Genomic DNA, 24230 nt, shown 5'->3' with positions numbered 1-24230 from the left:
GCTTCTGGCAGGCAGTTGGGGTAGGAGTACATTACTTGAACCCAACCATGGAATGGATTGTCTTGAGAGTTGGCTGAAACCTCTGTGGGAGCTTGTCTATTTTGGTTTCTATAATGTAGCTGTTTGGAGATCTCAACTGAAAGTCTGGGGACTTTACCAGAGTTCTTTCAGGCCAGGAACTATAACTTTTGTCTGCTGAAACATCTATTCTGCATCTCATCTTCTCAACTGCTGATTCAGGATTGTCAAATATCTTGAGTACAAAAGCAGAGCCAAGTATAGAACTCACTTCTATTGGCCTCCCTTGTATGTTTTTATTTTCTTTATTAAAGAAGTTTTGTGTTTACAGAACAATCATGCATAAAATACATAATTCCCATATACCACCCTATTATTATTAATACCATGCATTGGTGTGGAACAGTACAATTGATGAAAGCACATTTTTATAATTGTACTATTAACTCTATTCCATGGTTTAACTTAGGGTTTACTATGTAATATAGTATAGTTTCATGGATTTTTAAAAAAATTATTCTATTACCGTATATATATAAAATCGATTTTCCCTTTTAATCACATTCAGATACATATTTCAGAGCTGTTAATTACATTCACAATGTTATCACCACCACCATATATTTCCAAAACATTTCTATCATTCCAAATAGGAACTCTGTACATTTTAAGCCTTAACTTCCCATTCCCTATCCCTACCCTGTTCCCTGGTAACCTTGTATGTGTTGTTGTCTCTCAAGTGTTTGATGCCTTTGTAGTTGCTTCAGTCCTTTCAAACAAATTTTTGTTGCTGTTGTTCAGATTTTCTTGTTTTACTAGCAACAAGACTGCTGTAATCAACGACCCCTATTGTCTACTATAGTAAAAAAAAAAAAAGGCCCTTTATGCATTTTATGAAAGATTGAATTCCTTATTTTGGATTTTTATGGGTGGGGATTCTCTATATGATCTGTGTATTAATTCCTTAACAGTATTAAACATTGTTAAATATATTCTCCAAGTCTGGTATCAATATGTTTACTTATGTTTATGTGTACACCTGAAGTAAAATACTAGTCAGATATTCTTTAGCCTATCAATCTTTTACCTTATACTGTTTGACTTTAATTTTTTTATTAGAGAAGTTGTAGGTTTACAGAAAAATAATGCAGAAAATACAGAAGTCCCATATACCATCCTATTATTAACATCTTGCATTAGTGTGGTACACTTGTTGTAATTTATTGTGTATGTCTTTCTTGTCCTGTTTTAATAGTTTTTCGATAAGCCAAAATCAGATATTTTCTTATATTCTATAAGCTTGATGTTATAACTTTCATATTTATGTGTATAAACAATGATGGATACCTTTTCATTTTTTCTTATTTTGGTGAATAAGTTCTATCAACCCAACTGTAAAACATTTGCCTGTGTTTTGTGGGGCCACCAATATTATACTTCATGATTTCAGATTTTTTATCATTAGCATCTCCATGTACAATTTACAAATTTTTTTTTAAAATCATGGCTTCAAATGATGTAGTCCCCTTTTAGTTCTTCCTGCTCAAAATTATAGTACATATTCCTGAAATTTTATTATTCTAAATATAAATAAAGTTTTTCCTCTAGAAAATTTTTAGGTCATGATAGTATGCCTTTTAGTTTCATGTCTGAGCTTACTGGGTCTATATCTATTATTTTTCAGTTTACATTAAGTCTATAGATTTGCAGAGAATTGACATTTTTAACTGTGTGGAGTTTTCCAATTCATGAACACAGATTCACATAGATGTCCTATTATTTAGGTCATCTTTAATTTTTTCATCAGTGTTTTATAATTTTCAGCATATATATGTGCACATATTTTATTGGATTTATGCCTACATATTTCATTTTTGGAACTATCATAAATGGTAATTAAAAATAGTTCCTGTTTATTTGTTGCAGTTTTAGACATACAATGGACTTTGTATGGGAGTTCCTGAGCTTCTTCAATATGTGAGTTTATGTCTCATTAAATTTGGGAAGTTATCAGCCATTATTTCTTCAAATATTTTTTCAGCATTTTTTTCACTTTTTATTGTGAAAAAATTCTCTCTGCTCCTTTCTTTCTTCTACTTTTGGGACTCCCACAATGTGTGTATTGGTACTCTTGATGGTGTCTGAAAGGTTCCTCAAGCACCATTAACTTTTCTACATTCTTTCTTACTTCTGTTCCTAAGACTGGATTATTTCAATTGCCTTATCTTCAACTTCACAAATTCTTTCCTCTGCCAGGTCCAATCTGCTGTTAAACCCCTCTAGGGGATTTTACATTTCTGTTACTGTCTTCTCCAGCTCTATTTAGTTCCTTTTCATAATTTTCATTCTTGATTAATATTCTCTTTGTGTTCATCTATCATTTCCCTTGATTTCCTTTAGTTCTTTGTCCATGTTTTCCTTAGCTATTTGAGCATATTTAGGACCATTAAAAAAAAAAAAAGTCTATCTGAAATGTCCCAGGTCTATACTCCTTTTTTGTAATGCCTTACTCTTTTCCTTCGACTGGGCCATCACTTCCTTTTCCTTTATATGTTTTCTTATCTTTTGTTGAAATCTGGGCATTTTTTTATTTTAATGGGTTATCTCTGGAATTTAGACTCTGAGGCATCTGCTCCTTAAGCTTGTATCCAGCTAGTAGTATGACAGAGCTTTCCTTGAATGGCAGGAGCTAACAACAATAAAAAATTAAAAAAAGAAAAGAAAATACATTTCCCACTATTTGCAGATTGACCTGTGTGACTGCTCTCTACAACACTATTTTATATCTTCCCTCATGGACTCTGAAGATTCAAATGTTATACCTTTTGGTATTGTCCAATAGGTCAATAGAACACTATTCATTTTTTCTAAATCTTTCTTCTCTTTTGTTAAGATGATATAATTTTTATTGACCTCTTTTCAAATTCACTAACTCTTTCATTTGCATTATGCTTTCGAGCCCATACAGGCAGTTTTAAAATTTTGATTATTGTAATTATCAGTTCTAAAATTTCCATTTTGTTCTTTATGCCTTCATTTTTCTTTGTTGAGACTATCTTTTCATTCTTTTAAAGAATGTTCACATTTATTTTTGAAATATTTAATAATAGCTGCTTTTAAGTATTTTTCACCTTATCATTCCAGGTGATGCCAGTGTCTATGTTATCTACGCCTTGGCATCTATTGCTTCTCAACACGACTTGAGATTTTTCTGGTTTTTCATATGCTGAATCATATTAGATTGTATCATAGACATTATGCATATTGTCCTAGAAGGCTCTGTGTCTTCTTTATTTTTTTTATAAAGTTAAATTTTCCATTTTATTGTGTTTTTTCTCCCAGCAAGTAGTATTTCTTCCATCTTTAAGGACTCAGCTCCTTACATACGCGTAGGCGGAGGTTGTGGAGCAGCACCCGCTGGTCTAAATCGGGGTGGGAGTGTTCGGTCCTTCCGGGCTTGACGATACCGGTTTCTGACCACTTTGCTGTGAATGGCACAACTCACGCAGTAATGTAGTTGCACACACAGCTTAGAAAGCACGTAGGCATCAAAGACACTTGCTTCGGAAATATCCCTGACGGCTGCGGCCTCTGCTATATTTCGAATGACGAACTTCTTAATGGCCTTATCCTTGGGCGCGCAGCGGGCGCAGCTCGTGCAGGGAATAGGCTGCACGTGGCCGCGGCCCTTTTTGGCACGACTGTTGTTCTTTCTTTTCTTTTTGTCATCTTGGAAGCGAACACGGAAAAGAGGTCTGAGTCTTTTTTTAAAGGCTGTGGAGAATTTTGACATTTTTGTGATGGCAGGCAATCAGTCTGACTGGGTATGGGCTACAAGTTATAACCAACTTTTTGTGGGTTGCGGTTTTAATATAAGTTCTGTTTCCATAGCCCCTGCCGTGCTATTCATAGCTGTCTTGTGTGTGAGCTACTGGTGGCCAGTCTGGAATGTGGGCAATGATGCATCCTTTAGTTCAATTCTCATTGTCAGGTGGTGGGAGGAAAGAGATAAAGCAAAGTGATTATATCCCACCCTTGTGGGGCAATAGTTGCTAAGAGCTGAGAGGACAGTCCTCCACCAACAATGTTTTAGTCTCCTGTATATCCTCCAGCTGCTGCTGCCTCTGATGTCACTGCCCAAAGATTACTTGAGAACTTAGGCACTGGAGAATGATGAAAAGAAGATCAAATGGGAGATTCCTGCCACTAAGAGTGTGAGACCTCTTTCCCTCAAGTCACAACTGAAGTGCTGCTATTTGAGCTCTTTCTGTAGACACTGATGCCCACTTTCTAAGTTTAGGATGTGTTGAGTTGAGACATCCATATACTAGAGTAGAAAAAATAAAACTAAATCATAAACTCACATCTGGACAGAGGTTTTAGATTTCTACTCCTCTCCCACAACTCACTTGTCACTAGTTACTTTCCAGAGTGTTCACATAGCTGCTCCAAACTTTCTAAGTTTTATAACTGCATCCAGTAGAAATGAAAGAGTGGCTTAGTCTTTCTTACCCAGAGCCGCAAATCCAAATCTCTTTTTTCTTTCTTTTATGGGTTCGTTTTCAGTTATGCAATTTTGTTCTCTTTTGCATAATCTTTAATGTGTTCTTTCTGGAACAGGACAGGCAAAATGGAAAAGAAGAAAAGAAGGAAGGTGTGGAGGGAGGGTAAATGGGAGGCACCAAGGAAGATTAAAAGACAGATTGAAAGAAAGAAAAAGGAGGGAGGAAGGGAAGAGATATTGAAGGAAGGAAGAGAAGGGAGATCTTCCAAGCTATAATTATTATGAAATATTTTGATTCTAGAAATTTTATTTTCTTTATCCTATAGATGAAAACAAGTTCTTATTATAATCACGGACATTTAAAGGTAGAGAGAAATCTGATCATATGCTTACAAATGTGTTTTGTTTTCCTTTTTGTAAACATGTTACTTACAGAATTTTGTGATTTCTTTATATTTATGATCTCCAATAATAGATCCAAGTTTCTGTTCTGCTACAAAAATAACACAACTAGATGTTACCCATCATACATTTCTGAATGATATCAGTGTTTTCTAATTCCTTGTTGTCTGGCAATAAAGGATATTTTCTGGCCCTTCCATAACAGCGTCTGGCCCGATAATCACCTCATTTTACACAAGCATGGGAATTTTGGTAAATTGATGGATTGGTTATCCCAAAGTTTGCAGGTATCTGAATTCTATCCAAATTAATTTTTCTCAGAAATTAAAAGGTTTCTTTTCATAGAAATTGGGCCTATTGCATTGCTTTATAGTAAGTGTATATGATTTTATTTTGTTGTTTATGTGTGGAAGATCAGTAGTTGGAGTGGGATCAAAACTCCATTTTTACTCTATTCCTAGTTTAGTTTATTAATGCGGTTTGGATTATATTGTGACTATGTGAATTGTATTTCCTAAGGATCTAGAAGAGTGCTAGATGTTGTACTCATTTATATGTTATTTCCATGTTGCCTGCATATATAAAGGGGTAAATATATTGAAACAAATATATTGAAGTAATTCAAGTAAGTCATCAGTTCTTCACACACTGTAAATATGGATATGTCCAGGAATGTATGAAAAGCTTTCAAATGGTAGAACCTCAGTCATTTTATTTTTGAGGGTATGAGAATTCTGTGAAGAAATTTCTTCTGTAGTTTCTGGCGTGCAAACTCCTAAATGTGGCCCAGAACTATAGGCTGTTAGCCAAGAGAAGAATATGTGTGTATGTGTTTTTACATTAGGGAAGTTGTGGGTTTACAGAAAAATCATGCATAAAATACATATACCTCCTTATTATTTACTCTTACTAATGGTGTGGAACATGTGTTACAATTAACAAAAGCGTATTTTTATAATTGTACTATTAACTATAGTACATGGTTTAACTTGTTTAACTTAGGGTTCACTTGTATTGCAGTTTCATGGATTATAAAAAAATATTCTATTGCCATATATACAACTAAATATTTCCCATATGGTGGTGGGAGGACATGTGTTCATCATAGGATATTGTATACCCCTCAGATTAATTACCCATCCAACACTCCCTCATTTATTCCTGAGTCATCAGGGGAGGAGTCTCCAGCAAAAACCAAAAAGAGCCACATTTCTACAATATTTATAAGATCCGAGTGGTCTAGGGAATAAGCTGCTTATATAAGTAGAGGTGAATGGTATTTTACCTGCCTCAAAGGAGTAAATGAAGATGCCGAATGGGAGGAATAGCAGGCCATATCTTGAATTGCAGAAGGAAAATGAATTGTGAGAACAATCTAGGTCATTGATCAGTTTTCCATAGTTGACATCAGGAGCCAGAAATGAAAAATGGTAGATGCCAGGGGTAACCAGGAGGCCTGTGATCACCTGGGAGACAGATTCTGGAGACCTCTCAAATCAGATCCATCCAATGTCAGTCTTGCTAAAGTTCCCCTAACTGGGCACTGAAACCTGTGAATTTCATTTTATCATTGTTATTGTGACACTTTTGAACCTTCAAACTGGTTTGAGCTGAGAAATAAGTTATATAAGCATTTCCTTTTCCTTTTTTCCTGAAAGTATAGAATAGTATTTAGAACATATAAATGTTAAACATTAACACTTAGGGGCATAAGTAAAAATTTTGTTGAATTCAATGTGTTTCCACTTTGCTTTTTTTGTTTTTTTTACTGTCCCCTTTCAGTTTGCCTTGTTCCAGAAGATATGTCAGCATAAGCAAATAATCAAGAAAAGAAAATGATCAAGAACCCAAGGGGTATTGTGGCTGAGAGTTGACAGCACAGTTAATGTGCTATGTATTGATATGAAGAGGTAGAGTTTTAGTGCCTGTTCCCTTCCTTGACCTGATCCTCAGAATTACATTAGAAATAATTGCATCATCCAGTTGTCTCTAAATCTGTGCCTAATAAACTGTGAGACTAGGCTTATTCTGGCAAAGGATACTTAAATGCTCTTGCAGGTGTTTTGAATATAATATAAAGATTACTTTTTTTTTTCCTATTTGGCATTTTATTGATCTAGGAAGTCCTCAATTTGGGGAGCCGTTATAATCTTCTTTTTAAGTAAAACATGTTAAACTCAGTTTCAGAAAAATCTGCCTTCTTAATCCAGATTTCATGGAAGGGGACTTAGACTTTATGTAAACCAGTGATTTTTCAGTATAGGAGGAGGGTATCAGAATCACTTAAGTAGTTCTATTTTGGGGCAGAGTTCTAACAAAGCATCTCTGTCAGTGTAAATTTCCAGTGATTTTTCAGTATAGGAGGAGGGTATCAGAATCACTTAAGTAGTTCTATTTTGGGGCAGAGTTCTAACAAAGCATCTCTGTCAGTGTAAATTTATACATCACTGAATGTTGAAACAGTTTTCAGAAAACTAGTAATTGATCAAAATATTACAGATAACTGTTTTCCTGAGTTTGGTGCTGGTTCTTCCTGGAATGTGGGTTCCAGAAGCAAGAGTAGATATCCGCCCAATACCACGTGATAAAAAGAGCATCCATGAAGCAAGACCGTTTAATCATGAATATTTTTCACCAATAATTATGTAATATGTATGCATTTACACACAATGAAAGATTTGAATACAAAATATAATCAACTTAAAACTGAATAACCAAAACTGAACCACAGATAGTTGTGATTCACAAAAATAAGCCTGTAGCATTGGAAGATGTCAGTGATGGGAATGAGTAACTGCAAATGAATTTAGCAGTGTGTGAAGTGCTGTGTTTTCAGACTACAAGCCCCTTGAACATGGACAAAAGTCCTCATATTTGTAGTTCCTTTTGGTTATGCATTCATTTACTGGATTACTAAGCACGCACTAAAGCCCAGCCTTATGCTCGGCATGGGGAAAGCGGTGAACAAATTAGGCAGAATACCCCTGGCACAATCTTGAAGACAAGGTACATTTTAAGCAAACTCTCCTTCCTTCCTTTTATTTATTCAGTCATGTTGAATTTTTAATAGTGGATGTTTTTACATTTTAAAGACATATTTAAAGGTGCTTCTATCAGATATCCAGAACTTTAGCACTTTTAATTAAATTTCCCAATCTTTACTCATCCAGTAAAGGATACGTTCATTCTCTCTTCACTGGGTGTTTCACCAAGAAAATATTTATAACGAATGCTGAGGGATTGACAACATTTTCAGTCATTGCCTTTCTTTTTTTTTTTTTTTTTATTTCTAAGTTTTCTTTATTCCCAAGTTTATGTGTCTGACAAAAAGCGAAATTATTTGTAATTGAAGCTATAAGCTCCCTATTTGTGTCTATTGGTATCTTTGATGTATGACATTTTCCTGCCTCTGTATGGTATTACCCTTTATTTTATTTAAAAAAAATTTAATTGTATTTTTAAAAAGAAATATACATCATAAAAAATGTTACATTAAAAATAAAACTGGTTCCCTTATACCCCACACCCCAACCCCCCCACTCCTCCCATATCATCAACCTCTTTCATCATTGTGGCACATTCATTGCTTTTGTTGTATACATTTCGGAGCACCGTTGCACTGTATGGATTATAGTTTACATTGTATTTTATATTCTCCCCCAGTCCATTCAGTGGGTTATGGCAGGATATATAATGTTCAGCATCTGTCCCTGCAATATCATTTAGGACAACTCCAAGTCCAGAAAATGTCCCCACATCACATTTCTTCTTCCCGCTCCCTGCCCTCAGCAGCTACTATGGCCACTGTCTCCACATCAATGATACAATTTCTTCCATTGCTAGAGTCACAATAGTTCTATGGTAGAATACCAGTAAGTCCACTCTAATCCATATTTTATTCCTCCATCCTGTGGACCCTGCAATGTTGATGTCCATTCCACCTCTAAATTGAGAGGGATCACAGATCCCACATGGCTGATGGATGTGATTCTCCTACTTGCAGTTGTAGGTACTCTCAGTTCCCTGGTGCGGTGGTGGACCATCTTCACCTCCCTGTTAGCAGACCTGGGTAAGTCCAATGAACTGGTGAGTAGAAGTTACAACTCTGCTGAGGCTCAGGGCCCACTGGCACATGTCCAGGCCAGAGATTCAAGTCTCCTGAGTATACACCAACCCCAGCGCCAACCCAGGTACTGGTGCTTCTGAAGGCTATGGAGACACACATGTTCTATGGTCATGGAAGATGGCTCTGGAGTTCAGTGCCTTGTCAGTGGACCCTATTTTGGAATTTGTGCTCTAAGTGTGATAAAGTTGGACTCAGATATGACCTTTCTACACATGCCTCTTCTGTCACTTTTACAGAGCTTCTTGTATTGCATTTTTACTCATTTCCCATTTTAATCAAAATTTAAAAAACTCATTAGTATGTCTTCCTTTGCTCATGTTTGCTGCCTTTAATCCTATTTCTAATAAAAATTACAGATCTAGTTTGTTACCATTTTATAATGCATTTTGTATAAAATATGACTCACTGGCACTAGGATTTGTCTCTATAATAATAAGCCATCTTCCACTGGATAGTTTGCATTTGCATTTTTATATCCTTTTTACAATCCTTTATTGTCAGCATTAGTGATGATTCTATCTTCCTGTTATTTATTTTATCTTCCAAAACATCAGGAACATCTAGTATTTATTCAAAAGAAATAGATACTTAACTCTGGTAATATGATCTATTTTTCCCTGACCTTCAACTGTAACACTTGCTTTCATACTGCCTGGTGGGTTAGTGTGTGTTTGTTGTTGCTGAATTACCTAAATGAGTATACATCAAATCTCATTACTTTGCAGGAAAACATGACCTTAATATTCTTATCCTGTATTATAATGCATTTTGTTTTTCTGATTTTGCAATGTCTGTAAAGTCTCTTACTTGTTTTGTTCCATTATTTCTGGTTACCATTGAAACTGTAATAGTTGGTAAATCACTGAATATAGTGGGGGAGAGTAGTAGATAATACAGATTAAAATTATACAGATTATAATTTTTGGGGGTTTAATTGCTCTTTTTAGAGAAATATTGAATGGTTCTATATTCTAATTATTTTGTTAGCAAAAGGACTCCTGCCATCATGGATAGACTGGAAATGTTGCCAACAATCATGGAATGACAGAATTATTAATAAAAAAAGATCAGAGGAGACTGTACCTTTGAGTTAATTCCAGTAACCTCCCGAAATTACAGGTAAATTGTATATATAAAAAAGCATATTGTCAGGAAGTGATTATGTCCCCCATAGGAGATGTGTTCAAGTCTTAATCCAGGTTTCTGTGGACATGAATAGCAGCTTTGAAGATGCTATTGTTAGCTAAGGTGTGGAGAACAGAATCAGGGTGGGTCTTAACTCCATGTATAAGCAAAGGAAATTGGAACAGAAGTAGAAGCCTGAAGTCAGTAGAAGCTTGAAGTCAGCAGAAACCACAAGTCAGCAAATATCAGAGGAGCAGACACAAGGAGAGAGAAAAGTTGCCATGTTAGGTAAGATTGCCAAAGGATTCCTGGAACACTACAGCCTCCAGGAGAAAGCAAGCCTAGCCAATACCTTCATGTTGGATTTCAGGCTCCAAAACTGTGAGATAATAAATTTCCATTGTTTAAGCCATGCATTGTGTGGTATTTGCCACAGCCATGCTGGCAAACTAATACTCTTACCATTTCCTGGATAGAAGACCCCTGGTTTCTAGCGGATTCCCAAAGGTATCCTTGATCCACAAATGATCAACCTACTCTCTTGGGAATAAAGGGATAAGGAAACAATCCATTAAAGGCAGTTACTGAATTAGATGCTAGACCTGATCTATTTCATGTTCTAATTTCCTGATAATAGTTATTCTAAGAAGGAGAAATTTGTTCTTTACCCATCTTGTGTTTTTCTTAAAAATATAACCTAAAAATATATATCACCTTTGAATGTGTTACAGAGAAATGACTGTAATCATCACTAACCCTGCAATAATGGACACTGGTCCACTATTTTTAGACCAAGTTTGAATCTTTCTAATTTCTTTCTTCTTAAAGTGAGAGATTCCCATTGAGAAACCTCAATTCTTCATGAACACAGAGTACTGGAAGGAATATCTGATATCTTTGTAGATATACCAATGACTAAGAAAATATTTATTTATCCAAAGTAAGCTTCAGGGGCCTCCATAAAACTTCTAAGAAGGCAAAAGTCTGCGCTCCCCCAATTCGAGATTCTCTATTCTGAAAAGTGAGGCAAGGAAAAAAGGCATAATAAATATTTATTTATATACCTGGAAAAGATTATTATTACTTTATCGTGAAAGCCAATTGATGAAGTAATTCAAATGGCTACAAAGGAATGCTCTTTCTTCCTTTCAGGACATCTACAAATTGGGTTTATACATTACTATAATCCAACTGGGTATTGAAGACTGTTCAGGAATCTTGTTTCATGAAGGTCATCTATAAAAATTGATTCCCAAGGCAATGGATTGGTCAAGCAGTTGAATTAAATAAATTATTCCTCCTACTCTTTTTGCTTCACACTATCATTTTTAGGGATGTGGAATTATTTTTCTCACCTTAGAAAGCTGAGGAATAATATATTAAGGGCATCTTTCTTGGCTCTTCCTAATGACAACACGCATACAAAGTTTCTGGGTCATTGTACAAATTAGTTATTATCTTCCTTAGCAAGACAGAGACTTATGTCAATTCTGTCAAAAAAAAAAGAAACTTCTGAATATCTACTTTTAAGCAAGATATTAGACTCTAGTCTATAGAGTCAATGAACAATGCAACATGGTTCCTATTGAATCTGGAAGTAAACATGATCTAACTTGAAATGAAAAATATTAACTTACCTTAATTGATCTTCATTTAAAAATACACATATTCCTTAAAATTTCCCACATGAATGTCATGAGTCAGTTTTCAGGAGACCTATAAACAAAACCTGGAAAGAAGAAAGAGTCTTTGATAAGTAGAGATAGGAAAAAAGGGCATGAGCAAAGATAAGAATAAGTGTGGTGTGCTTGGTACCAATGAGAAAATCAGTTTAGATGAAGGAAAGCCTTTGAAAAATGGAGCAGTAGAAGATAAAGTTGGAAAGGTAAATTGGGGGTAAATAATAGAGGGCCATAAATTATAAGAAATTCAGATTCCATATTCATAAAGGATACTTGTAAGATGCTACTACAAGTAAGGTTGTAACCCAACATTCTAACCTTTTAAGACAATATGACAACTCTATATGGAATGGTTTGGAAACTCCTGGGGAGTTGATTGTAGATCGGAGGCATGGGTAATTTAGAAGACTATTACAAAATCCTAAGGGTATGTTACTGAAATTATGGACCAGTATAGCATTAGGGGTAATGTTAAATGAATGTGAAAGGCATCATATAGACCAATAAAAGATATTTAATGAGGTTTAGTTTGGGAGGAAAGAGAGGAATCAAAGTTGAAACCAAAATGTGATGAATAGAAGCAAATCCATTTGAAGTGGTAAAGATAAGTTTTATTTAGAAATAAAGCACTCAAGTAGGTAGTACTGAGAATCAGGATCTGTCAAGGCTATTTAACATTGTCCAATTGAGTCATTCTAAGTACAAGCGTTCCTTGAACGCAGGCGGGAGCTGGCCCCTCCTGTGCTCTCTAGTGGCAACCATAATGTCATTTAATTCTTACTATGAATGTGTCCTCAGAAACTTATCAGAACCCCGTGGAATTGGCTGAAGAGGTAAGGGTTATTGTTCTAGTCTTAGTTTTTCCTGAGTTCTCTCCTACATTGTTCTGAAAATTTACTAAAATTGAACAGTACAAATTTGTGAGGTACCTTCTAAGTTCCAAGAATAGTATAAAGTGTCGTGGGGATATAAGAAGTATAATGCAAAGTTCAGACTCCCCATGCATTTATGTACTGATGGGAGAAGCGTCACAGTCCCCTGACTTGGAGTGGACTCTCAAGTGTAAATCTCATCATGGTCTATCTTGGTAGTTAAACAGAGAGATATAGGAAAGTTGATAACAATCTACACAACAGGTATCTTTAGAAAAGACAGATGCAAATGGAGTAGCTGTATATTAGTATGGAAAATATAAAGACTCACTCAAATAACCAGCTTGGGGTATGAGGATTATTCTTTTACCAAAATATTAGTACAAGATAATAATAAAAAGAATGAAAGTTTTTCTGCTGCTAAACTGCTGCTAATGCCTTCCCTGATGCCTACTTAAAAGTTTACTTTTCCCTACTGACCTGTGGAAATAGCTTTCTCAGCAAAGTTGCCATTTTAGACAAGTAGTGCAGTCCTGCTTCAGAGATTATGTAGATTAAAATAGCTGCTCATTTTCTATTAGTCTATGAAGCTGAGCTTCTGCTGTGCTCTGCGATATTAAATTGCCCCTTTGGGTTTTCCAGGATACGTGTGAGCATGGTGGGTGACTGGCCTCAGAATTTGGCTGCCCAGTGTACTTTCCTGGATTTGGAAACATTTTCACATATTAGCTATAAAAGGCTCTCTTTTCCCATCAATGTAAGGCAGTGATGGCAAGAAATGTGGGATAGGGTGGAAAGCACTGAAGCAAGAACTGGAAATACGGTCTATCTCTGTTCTTATCTATGTGTGTTAACACTGTGGCTCTCATTTATTATTTGACCCCTCTCAAATTTGGAGTTGTATTGGACCAAAAACATACTAATCAAAATCATTTCTATTGTCCTATAACATTTTTATTTGTTAAGTTGTCACAGGACATGTAGAATTTGCCTAGTAAAAAGGAAAGGAAAAGTATTCTAAAAGTACTCAGAGGGAAGAACAGATTCAAAAGCCCAGAGGCCAGGTATGGCAAGGCTAGTTCCACAAACTGCAAGTAGTTCAGTACTTGCTATAGGACAGAGACTCCCAACTCTTGTGCAACTGATAAGTTAAAATAACAAATACTAGAACTTCTTTTGGATCCCCTCCTCCCTTCCCTGGAGGTTCAAATATAATTGGTACCTATGCATTATTTTGTTGTTGTTTTTGTTTTTTAGTTAGAAAAGGTGTAAACTTACAGAAAAATCATGCAAAATACATAGAATTCCCCTATTATGAATACTTTGCATTAATGTGTATATTTATACAAGTGTTGAAATATTATTATAATTGAACTATTAACTATAGTCCATGGCTTACATTAGGCTACCCTGTTTGTGTTGTACTGTCCTAGATTTTATTTTTTAAAAATTTGTTCTAGTAACATACATATAACCTAAAATTTTCCCCTTTTAACCAAATTCAAAAATATAATTGAGAGCTGTTAATTATGTTCACAATATTGTGCTGCTATCACCACCATCATTATCACAACTTTTTCATCACCCCAAATAGAAATTCTGTACCCATTAAGAATTAATTTCCCATTATCTATCTCCATTCCAGTCCCTGGTAACCTTTCTTCTAATTTCTGACTCTAAGAATTATTTGCTTATTTTAATTATTTCATATCAGTAAAATCATACCCTAGTCATCTTTGATGGCATCTTTACTATGTACTATGACAAGATGTTCTAGGCTCCTGTATATTTCCTGATTTAGATTTGGGCTCAGGCATTTGTTCAAGAATCCCTAGTGGGGTTTTTGGTGTTGTTGTTCTTTTTTTGTTTGTTTGTTTGTTTGTTTTTGTGGGAAGTTATATTTCAAGACAAAAATCTGGGCAGAAAAATGCTCACTGCTATTCAGTTGGACATTACTTTTAGGCCGGTTAGAGGGGCAGAGACATAAAATTTATATGATATATAAAGACATAATATGCACCTATTACATATAAAGAAAAATACTTCAGTTTTAATTTAATTTCCAGTGGTTTCTCCTTAATTATCAGTTTCAAGAGTTCATTTGAGCTAGACTGCACCAGCTAACTGAGGATTCCTTATATTCACCCACTGCTAGAATAGGCAAATCCCTTTCCTGTTTCAAGTGCTATTCTCAGATTGGCCCATTACACTATCTGGTGAATGTCTCTACATTACTTTGGCATTCTCCTGTACTCAGATCCATTAGTCATCCTCCCTGTTTCTTTCCTCTTCTTCCACCTGAACGGATTCTGATATCATATAGTCTTGTGCCTTTTGGTGGCTTGTTCTCACCCACTTGCTCTTAAGCTTTCAGGAGAATACATTAAAAATTATCAATAATTTTATTGTAAATGTTGCCCAAGGATTTTTTGATTTTGCAATTTAATTACATTTAATTTTCTTGTGGGAATTCTGGATGATTAAAAAAACAATCCATCTTTGTGATTTTCCCATAATTCTCAGTTGTGATAATGTTACATTACATATTATGAACAAGAGGGAAACTATTTTTTTTTTCCAGTTAGGATATTATTTTATGGTCTGTCCTGTTATCTGCTGTGTATGTATGTTTCTAGTGTTTTGTTTTCTCCTGCCCTTTTTTGGAAGTTATATTTTAAGTTTTCTACAAATATGTTCTGTCTCATATTATAAATGGATGCTATATTTTCCATGTAAAGATTTATTTTCATAACCTACTGTTAGTGGTGCTTACATTTTAACTTATATTTTCAGAAATACTGGTGATTGTTGACTGACTCAGATGTTTCATTTCCTTTGACTGACTCAGATGTTTCATTTCCTTTCCCTATGAAAAGGACATGTTTTTATACAAGTGAAAGCCAGAGCACAAGTGTGTTATTTTTGGCCAGAGTAAGTAAGATTGAACCCCTGATTTTGTTCACTAGTCATATGCTCTGTCCACTACTTAACTTGATTTTTTTGGGGAAAACCTGGAGAACAAAGGGAAAGTGAAGGTATTTTCATGATCCTGAAGAAACTTTTTGATTCTGCACCTATTTTTTTTTTAATTTTGGAATACTTCAGATTCACAGAAAAGTTTTGAAGATAGTAGAGAGAATTCCCATGTGCCCTAGCTTCCCATAATGTTAATATCTTACATACCCATGGTACAACTGTCAAAACTAAGACTATAACATCCACACAATAATATTAACTAAACTACAGTCTTTATTTGGATTTCATCAATTTTTCTCTTGTGTCCTGTTTCTTCTGTTCTAGGATCCAGTCCAAGATACCATATCATATTTATTCACTGTATCTCCTTAGTTTCCTCTGACCTATGCCAATTTCTTAATCTTCCTTGTTTTTCATGACCTTGACAGTTTTGAAGAGTACTGGTTGGGTATTTTGCAGGATATCACTCAGTTTATGTATTTTCAATATTTTTCTCATGATGAGTTAGGTAATTTTGGAAAAGAATACCTTCTCATCAGTGGGTACCTGAGAGTATCATGATTTATCACTGGTGATGTTATCTTTGATAATTCGGTTAAGGTGTTTTGTTTTGTTTGCCATGTTTCCCATTGTAAAATTACTGTTTTTCCTTCTCCATAGTGTGTCCACACTCTAAGAGGGATTAATCTCTTCCTTTTGAAGGAGGGAGTACCCTTTTAAAATCATTGTATAAAGTAGATTTCACATGAAATTTTCTAAATTCAGATTCTGAATACTCATTAAGGAACTTTTGTATTTATCCTTGTTATAGGGTTCACCTGTATCTGTAGATGTCTCCTTCAGCCATGTCCATTTTAGTAAGTATAGCCATAGAGGAGATGCACACCCAAAGTCTCAACCTATGATTCAGATAACTTGTCCACAATAAATCTAAAGATGAAAGTACAATGTGGTTTTGTGAGATTAGAAAAATCCTCTCCTATTAGAATATTTTTGGACTAAGATTCTTTAGCACAACACAAGATATAGATCAAGTTTTCAATAACCTAAAAGGTAAGCACTCAAAGTGGCTAAGGTGAGCAGAGAGGGTCATGGACAACCATCTTTGTAAACTGTTCTAAACTAATTTGTCTGGATGACAAAATGGTCTTGTGAAAAGCACTCTGAACTTTCCTATAACTCTCTGTGGGGAAAACCAATTACTGTACTAGGTCTCATTTATCTCCCCCAATTCTGGAATATCACACAAGTAGGCATGTGATGCCATTATAGAATCTCTGTAAGGCTATCACTACATAAATAAGTACAAATATCACTGCCATAGTGATCCTTATCCAGGGAATTAGGGGCAGTATTCCTTCAATCATTTTCATGATATTAACTTTTAACTCATCTGCACCACTCAGATATATCAACTACCTTTGAGACAATGCACCTTAATGTGGGCACTGTTCCTTGGAGACAGGGCAAGAAAAAAGTGACTTCTTATAGATCCTAAAATTGTGATTCTAGATCCATTTTATGACCCTTTGTTGGGAATATTAATAATGACCGTTACCACAGCCTTTAAAATATATGAAGCAACTTCTCTTGTACAATCTCACATGATACTCATATGCATATAAGAAATAATCTTAATCACATTTTATAGTAGAGAAAACTGAGTGGTAAGGTTATCCAAGGACTTCTTAAAGATCACTAACAAGCATGTGATGGAACCTTTTGAACTTTTTCAAAGATAGTTTATAAAGGTTATTAAGTCACTTCCCTATGTACCTGCTGTTTCCCAACATGTGAGTTGTAAAATACCTTAAAACAAAATATTTAATTCTTTAGTGTTCTACACTATATTGTACAAAATTCACCACAAAACTCAGAAGTTTAAACTAGCAAGGACTTACTGTTCCTCTGATATCTGCTTGTAACTTGGGGTTTGGATAATCCAGGCTAGACTTGGTTGGGGCATCTCTGCTGCAGGTTGCAGTGGCTGCAACACACAAATTTCATGCTTCTTTAAAGGGCTGATTTTCTGCTACAATGATAGAGTTGAGCTGTTGCATGGAGAGTTTTTGGCCCACAAAATCTAAAATATTTACCTTTCTCCCTTTATAGAAAGTTTGCTGACTCCTGGTACTAAAGAACAGGAAATCTGTGCACATGTTTAACTGAATAAACAATCCTGATTTCTTAGCATTTTCCTAAGTTTTCTTCCACTTTTATAAGTAAGCTGTTAAAATTCCTAAAATGACAGCACTGCTAGGAATGATAGAAGGTTATATTAGCAGATATCTCTGAAAGGAGATTGACACTATATATTTCAAAGCTTGTGAATATTTCAAAGTATATTTTTCAGAGACTAGCTAAGATTTAGGGAAGGGAAAATACCCCTAAATCTTACAGCTACAGTACTTACATCGAACTCTCACAAGTCTAAAGAGACTGATAGCCTCGAGAGAAAATCAGTTTATGACAATTTGCCAAACGTCTATCTTCTTGATTTTTCTAATCAGATACTTATCTTATATGATGCTCTTATAAAAGATTTTAAAATAATCAAGGTCAAGGCAGGTCAGAAGTCAACTGAAGTACACTGATATCATAAGATAGAAATAGCAGCCTTAACCGAATTTTCATGAATACATGTTTTACCTGAGCATAAAATGAACAAATAAACACCCCAGAAGTTATTTTATCTTAATATGCTTACTTTTTTAAAGCAGTTTTATTGAGATCTATTCACACACCAGACAATCCATTCAAAGTGTACAATCCAATGGCTCTCAGTATAATCACGTTTTTGTGCAGTCTTCACCACAGTCAATTTTAGGCCATATTCTTTACTCCAGAGAGAAAAAAAATCCATATCCCTTATAACCCCTATTATTAACTTTTAACATTGAAGTGTTACCTTTGTTGCAATTGATGAACGACTATTAAGATATTATTTTAACCCTAGACTATAGTTTGCATTTGGTGTATTTTTCCCATATACCACCCTAATATTAAAATCTTGTGAGAGTGAGGGCATTTGTTCAAGTTCATGAAAGAACGTTCTTATATTTGTGCTATTAACCAGAATTATCATCCACAACCAGGTTCTCTGTGTTTTTCAGTCCCATATTTTATCCACTAGCTTTCTTTCTAAACTTCCCCTTTCAATCACAATAACACACATGTATCAGTACTGTTAGTTACACTCACAATAATATGCTACTATCACCTCTATCTATTTCCAAACATTTACAATCAACCTAATTATAAATTCTGCACAAATTGAGTATCAGCTCTCCTTCTCTATCTGCATAGTATCTCCTGGTAACTTATATTTCCAGATTTTAACTCTATGAGTTTGCTAATATTTAGTTCAATAAGTGAAATCATACAATAGTCTTCCTTTTATGTCTGGCTAATTTCATCCAACATAATGTCCTCTAAATTCATCCATGTTGCATGCATCATGATTTCATTCCTTCTTACAGCTGAATAATATTCCATTATATTATATGTATAGAACACATTTTGTCCATTCACTCATCATTTGGATCACTTCAACACTTGGATTGTTTCTATCTTTTGGCAATTGTGAATATTGCTGCTATGAACTTTGGTCACAAATGTCTATTCACGTCCCTGCTTTCAGTTCCTCTGGGTATATACCTAGTAGTGGATTGCCAGATCATATGGCAATGCTACACTTAGCTTCTTGAGGAACTGCCAAACAGTCTTCCACAGTGAACGCACCATTTTACATTCCCTCTAGCAGGATTAAGTGTTCCAATTTCTCTACATCCTCACCAATACTTGTAGTTTTCTGTTTTGTTTTGTTTTTTAAATGGCCATTCTGGTACGTGTGGAGTGATATCTCACTGTGGTTTTGATTTGCATTTCCCGTATAGCTAACGATATTGTGAGTATGCTTACTCTTAAGTGAACTGAAACATGAATTACCCCAGAATTTGATGATTAAAATTCATGTGGACAGTTGCTTCAACAAGGAGCTATTTTATTCCAATTCTAAGCAGGTTCACTTATTTTGTGAGGAAAACTTGTCATCTTCCCACAACTCCAAACCAGGATAAGAAAAAGTATCCTGTTATCTAATAGCTATAGAAAGTGAACTTTTCAATCATTCTAATATTTTATTATATATGTTATTTTTCAATAGTTTCTAAATTACAGCAACTATAAAAATCCCAAAGATCCCTGTTTCAGAAGTTATATAATAAAAATACTGCATTCTTCCCAATCCTCATCTCTCCAAACAACATCCTCTGCCAGAAATTCATATACTTGACTAGAAGTATTTGTAGGAGGATACAGACATCAGAAAAAAATCTTTCAAAATGAATGTTGATAATTGGCTTGGGCTTGTTTAATAAGGTTTCTCCAGTTACATGTGTGAATTTAGACTGTTGTCATTAGAATGCCAAGGGAACAGAAATTATTGTTTTTATATCAATTGTATTGTCTTAAAGTTCACAAAATTCAGAAGAAAGGTAATTTTTTTCAAGTTCTTAATCTTAATTTTCTGGGAAAACACTTTCATTGATTTGTATAAGCCAAATTTGTATTAGCAGAAGTAATTCCTAATTCTTTTCTCAAAGTGTTCCCTTATGAATGTGTATCCAGCAAAAAAAAAAAAAAATCTCTATTAAAAATCTTTCCAAAGTGCAAATATATTGGGAATGAAAATATTGATTACCATTATTGAAATCTAGCTGAATCATGACATCTAGATTATTTTAGTATTCATATAAAACATTCCTGCTTTCCAACCTCCATCCCAACATAGCAATCCTCTCAGTATTTAGAATAATATTGAAGAGGAAACATGCATAAAAGTCAGCTATAGTAGTATTCCTACTTATATGGAAACGGTTTCTCACCGTACAGCCAAAATCTGTTTCTAATCCTTAATGATTCATTCAGCTATGGCATTTGACCACTATTTTTTTCAACAAGATTGAAAAAAGATTTTCTTTGCAAGAGTGAACACAAAAGCAAGACAATTAAAATACCAGTTCATTTTTATTAGACTTTATATTTTCCATTTTCCTAGAAAAAGTTCAGGGAAGTATATTATTGAAATTCAGTTACTGCGGGATTTCTTTTCCTTCAGTATAATCATGTCCTGCTCTAGTGAAGTCAGCATTTATTGATTATGTAGATGAGGACTGAGATCTGTGTAGATGACTTTGTTATGATGCAGTTATAAAGTGTCCTGTATTAGTCAGTCAAAGGTGTGCTGATGCAAAGTTCCAGAAATCTGTTACTTTTATAAAGGGTATTTATTTGGAGTAAAAGCTTATGGTGATAAGGCCCTAAAGAGTCCAATTCAAGGCTGCTTTCTCACCAGTCACTTGCTACGTGTTGAAGCAAGATGGAGGGCAATCTCTACCTGGTCTCTCCGACCTTCTCAGCTGCTCAGCTCCTCTCTTCTCTTCAGCTACAAACTATGAGGTGAATGGCTCACCTCTCCAGGGCCTTAGCTGTTTGAGCCTCCTCCTTTCTGTCACATGGCAGGACTGAAATGATCAATTTCTCTCATCTTCCATATGTTTTCTTGCTAGAGTGTCTGTTTATATCAGCCCAGCATGGGGGCAGGGACTCAATCTGAGTTATGCCTTACTGATGTTGTTGAATCAAAGCCCTAATCATAACAGATAATTTAATCAAGACATGTCAGTTGAATCTAATGCATTCAAAGGGTATCACACCCAGAGGAATACATTAGTTTACAAATATAATCTCTCTTTTGGGATTCATAAATAATCTCAAGCTTCCACACATCCATTTTCTTCATTACATTTATATTATAAAGTCTTAATCAAAGAGCATTTTTTGCATACATCTCTCTTTGAAACACTGAGTCACCAAAAGCAAGAGACAAACTGAGACCCTGTGACCTGACTGATCTATTACTAATCATTCTGAACAAATGTAACACTAATAATACCTTAAAGTTATACAGGGCTTCATTCCCTTCTAAAATTTTATTCACAGTTTTATCCTCTCTATAATTCTAGAAAGAGATGTAATGGAACTACAAATTAATGAAAGGAATTTTTTCAAATCCTAATCTCAGTTCTCAAGACCAAAGGGGAATTGCAATGACAGAGGAGAAGACAGTAGACAAGAATAAGCTGACCAATCAAAATTGAGAGTAAATTGGCTTGGGAACATGGATGAAAAAGCATACCACTTTTTAATAATCTTGTTTTCTTATTACTTTTGTCTTGTTTGTACTTATACATGATCAGATCAGAGTGCTTCTTTGAATTTTTGCTTGATTTTTAAAAATATTTGTTTTTCTTTGCTCTGTAGTAGATAGGCATAATCCAAATAATACTTGTCCTGAAGTGATTAAATAGGAACTCTCCAGTTATTGTTGGAAATTCAGAGGTCGGGTTGAGGGGAGGAAACCAGCACAAATTTTCTTATTCACTCCAATTAATGATGATCAACAGTTCATTATGGGAAAATATTAAGAGATTGGCAACAGAATCCACTGTATATCCTTGGATATAAATATATGTAATACAATGTGGACTGGGACTTTTCTATGTGGGAATTTGAGTTAAAGCATAAGGTGAGAACATTGTGATAAAGAGCCACCCATTCTATAGCGAGGTGTTAGACACAACCATGAATGACATATACTAGAACAGAGCACATTTAGGACAATTACTATTAATTCCAACTGGATTATGTAAAAGAATATTAGAAATGTAAAAAGATATACTTGGCAGAACCTGGGCCCTGAACCTCAGTGGAGTTGCAACATCTAGTCTCTAGTTCATGGGACTCACCCAGGACAACTACCAGGGAGGTAAGAATGGACAACCACCATACCAAGGAACTGAGAGCATCTAAAACTGCAAGTGAGAGTCCCAACCATCAGCCATATGGGATTGAATCCCCCTCTCAATTATAGGTGAAGTAGGCTTCACCATCCCAGAATCTTCAGGATTGGGGGATGAACTATGGACTAAAGTAGACTTACCGGTATCCCTCTATAGACTTACTGTGATTCTAGCAATGAAAGAACTTATATCATTGGTTTGGAGAGAGTCACTGGAGGTGCTGAAGACAGAGAGAGGGAAAAAGAGGTGTGATGTGGGGACATTTAGGGACTTGGAATTATCTTGAATAACATGGCAATGACAGATACAGACCATTATATATCCTGCCATAACCTACAGAATTGAGTGGGAGAGAATGTAAACTACAATGCAAACTATAATACATGCTTAGTGGCAGTGCTTCATCAATTGCAATGAGTGTACCACACTAATGAAAGAAGTTTATGTGGGGAAAAGTGGGAGGTGGGGAAGAGGGGCATATGGGAATCCCTTATATATTTTTTTATGTAATATTTTATGTTAAACTAAGTATCTTTTTAAAAAATATGTAAAAAAGATATACTTGGCAGGGATGGAAGACAGTTATTGAATTAAAGAACTTAAAGCCAAGCAAGGAATGCCATAAAGGAGAAAACTATTATGTATTTGCCTATTCATAACTTTATTGGAATATTGATTTTCTTATTCAGTTATTCTATTGGGTTATTGAATTTTTCTTCTCTATTTTAAGAAGCTGTTTATATATTAGGGATATTAATTCTTTTTTTGGGATAAAAGCTGAATAAATTTTCCTGTATGTCATTTTTCCCCCAAAGATTTATTTTATTTATTTCTTTCCCCATCCCCCCCATTGTGTGCTTTCTGAGTCCATTCACTGTACGTTCTTCTGTGTCTGCTTGTATTCTTATCATGCGGTACCGGGAAACTGTGTCACTTTTTTGTTGTTGTTGCATCACCTTGCTGTGTCAGGTCTCTGTGTGTGTGGTGCCTCTCCTGGGCAGGTTGTGCTTTTTCACATGGGGTAGCTCTCCTTGCGGAGCACACTCCTTGTGTGTGGGGCACCCCTATGCAGAGGACACCCCTGTATGGCATGGCCCTCCTTGCGTGCAGCAGCACTGAGCATGGGCCAGCCCACCTCATGGGTCAGGAGGCCCTGGATATTGAACCCTGGACTCTCAATATGGTAGGCAGACACTCTTATCAATTGAGCCACAACCGCTTCTCTCGTATGTCATTTATCTTTAACTTTGCTTATGGTGATTTTGGCATGCAATTTTTTTTTACAACAGCTTTATTGAGATATAATTCACATTCCATAAAATTCACCCTTTTAAAATAAATAATTCATGGCTTTATATATATTTATAGAGTTATGCAGCATCACCATGTGATGGTTTGAAGTTGTATGTACCCCAGAAAAACATGTTCTTATATCTTATCATTCCTCTGGGTATAAACCCATTGGAAGGAGGACTTTTAATGAGGCTACCTACTTCAGATAAGGTGTGACACACCTCATTCAGGATGGGAATTAATCCAATTACTGGAGTCCTTGATAAATGGAATGAATACAGAAAGAGAAAATAGAAAATCACAGAAGAAGCTGAAAGCAACAAAACCTGGAAAAGAAGGAAGAGACCAGCAGACACTGCTATGTGCCTT

The 24230-nt window shown here is 35.2% G+C and overlaps 1 protein-coding gene across 1 annotated transcript; it reads right to left on the bottom strand.

Moving 5' to 3' along the window:
• Positions 1 to 3397: 3397 nt before the first annotated feature.
• On the bottom strand, positions 3398 to 3811 carry LOC101434279 (small ribosomal subunit protein eS26-like). The gene has a single exon (XM_012531128.1). The coding sequence runs from the start codon at positions 3809 to 3811 to the stop codon at positions 3398 to 3400; it is 414 nt and encodes a 137-aa protein (XP_012386582.1).
• Positions 3812 to 24230: the final 20419 nt, after the last annotated feature.

Source organism: Dasypus novemcinctus, chromosome 11 (assembly GCF_030445035.2).
Source record: "Dasypus novemcinctus isolate mDasNov1 chromosome 11, mDasNov1.1.hap2, whole genome shotgun sequence".
Classification (NCBI taxonomy): Eukaryota; Metazoa; Chordata; class Mammalia; order Cingulata; family Dasypodidae; genus Dasypus; species Dasypus novemcinctus.
The sequence above is the reverse complement of the archived record's forward strand: the minus strand, read 5'-3'. Positions and strand labels throughout refer to the sequence as shown.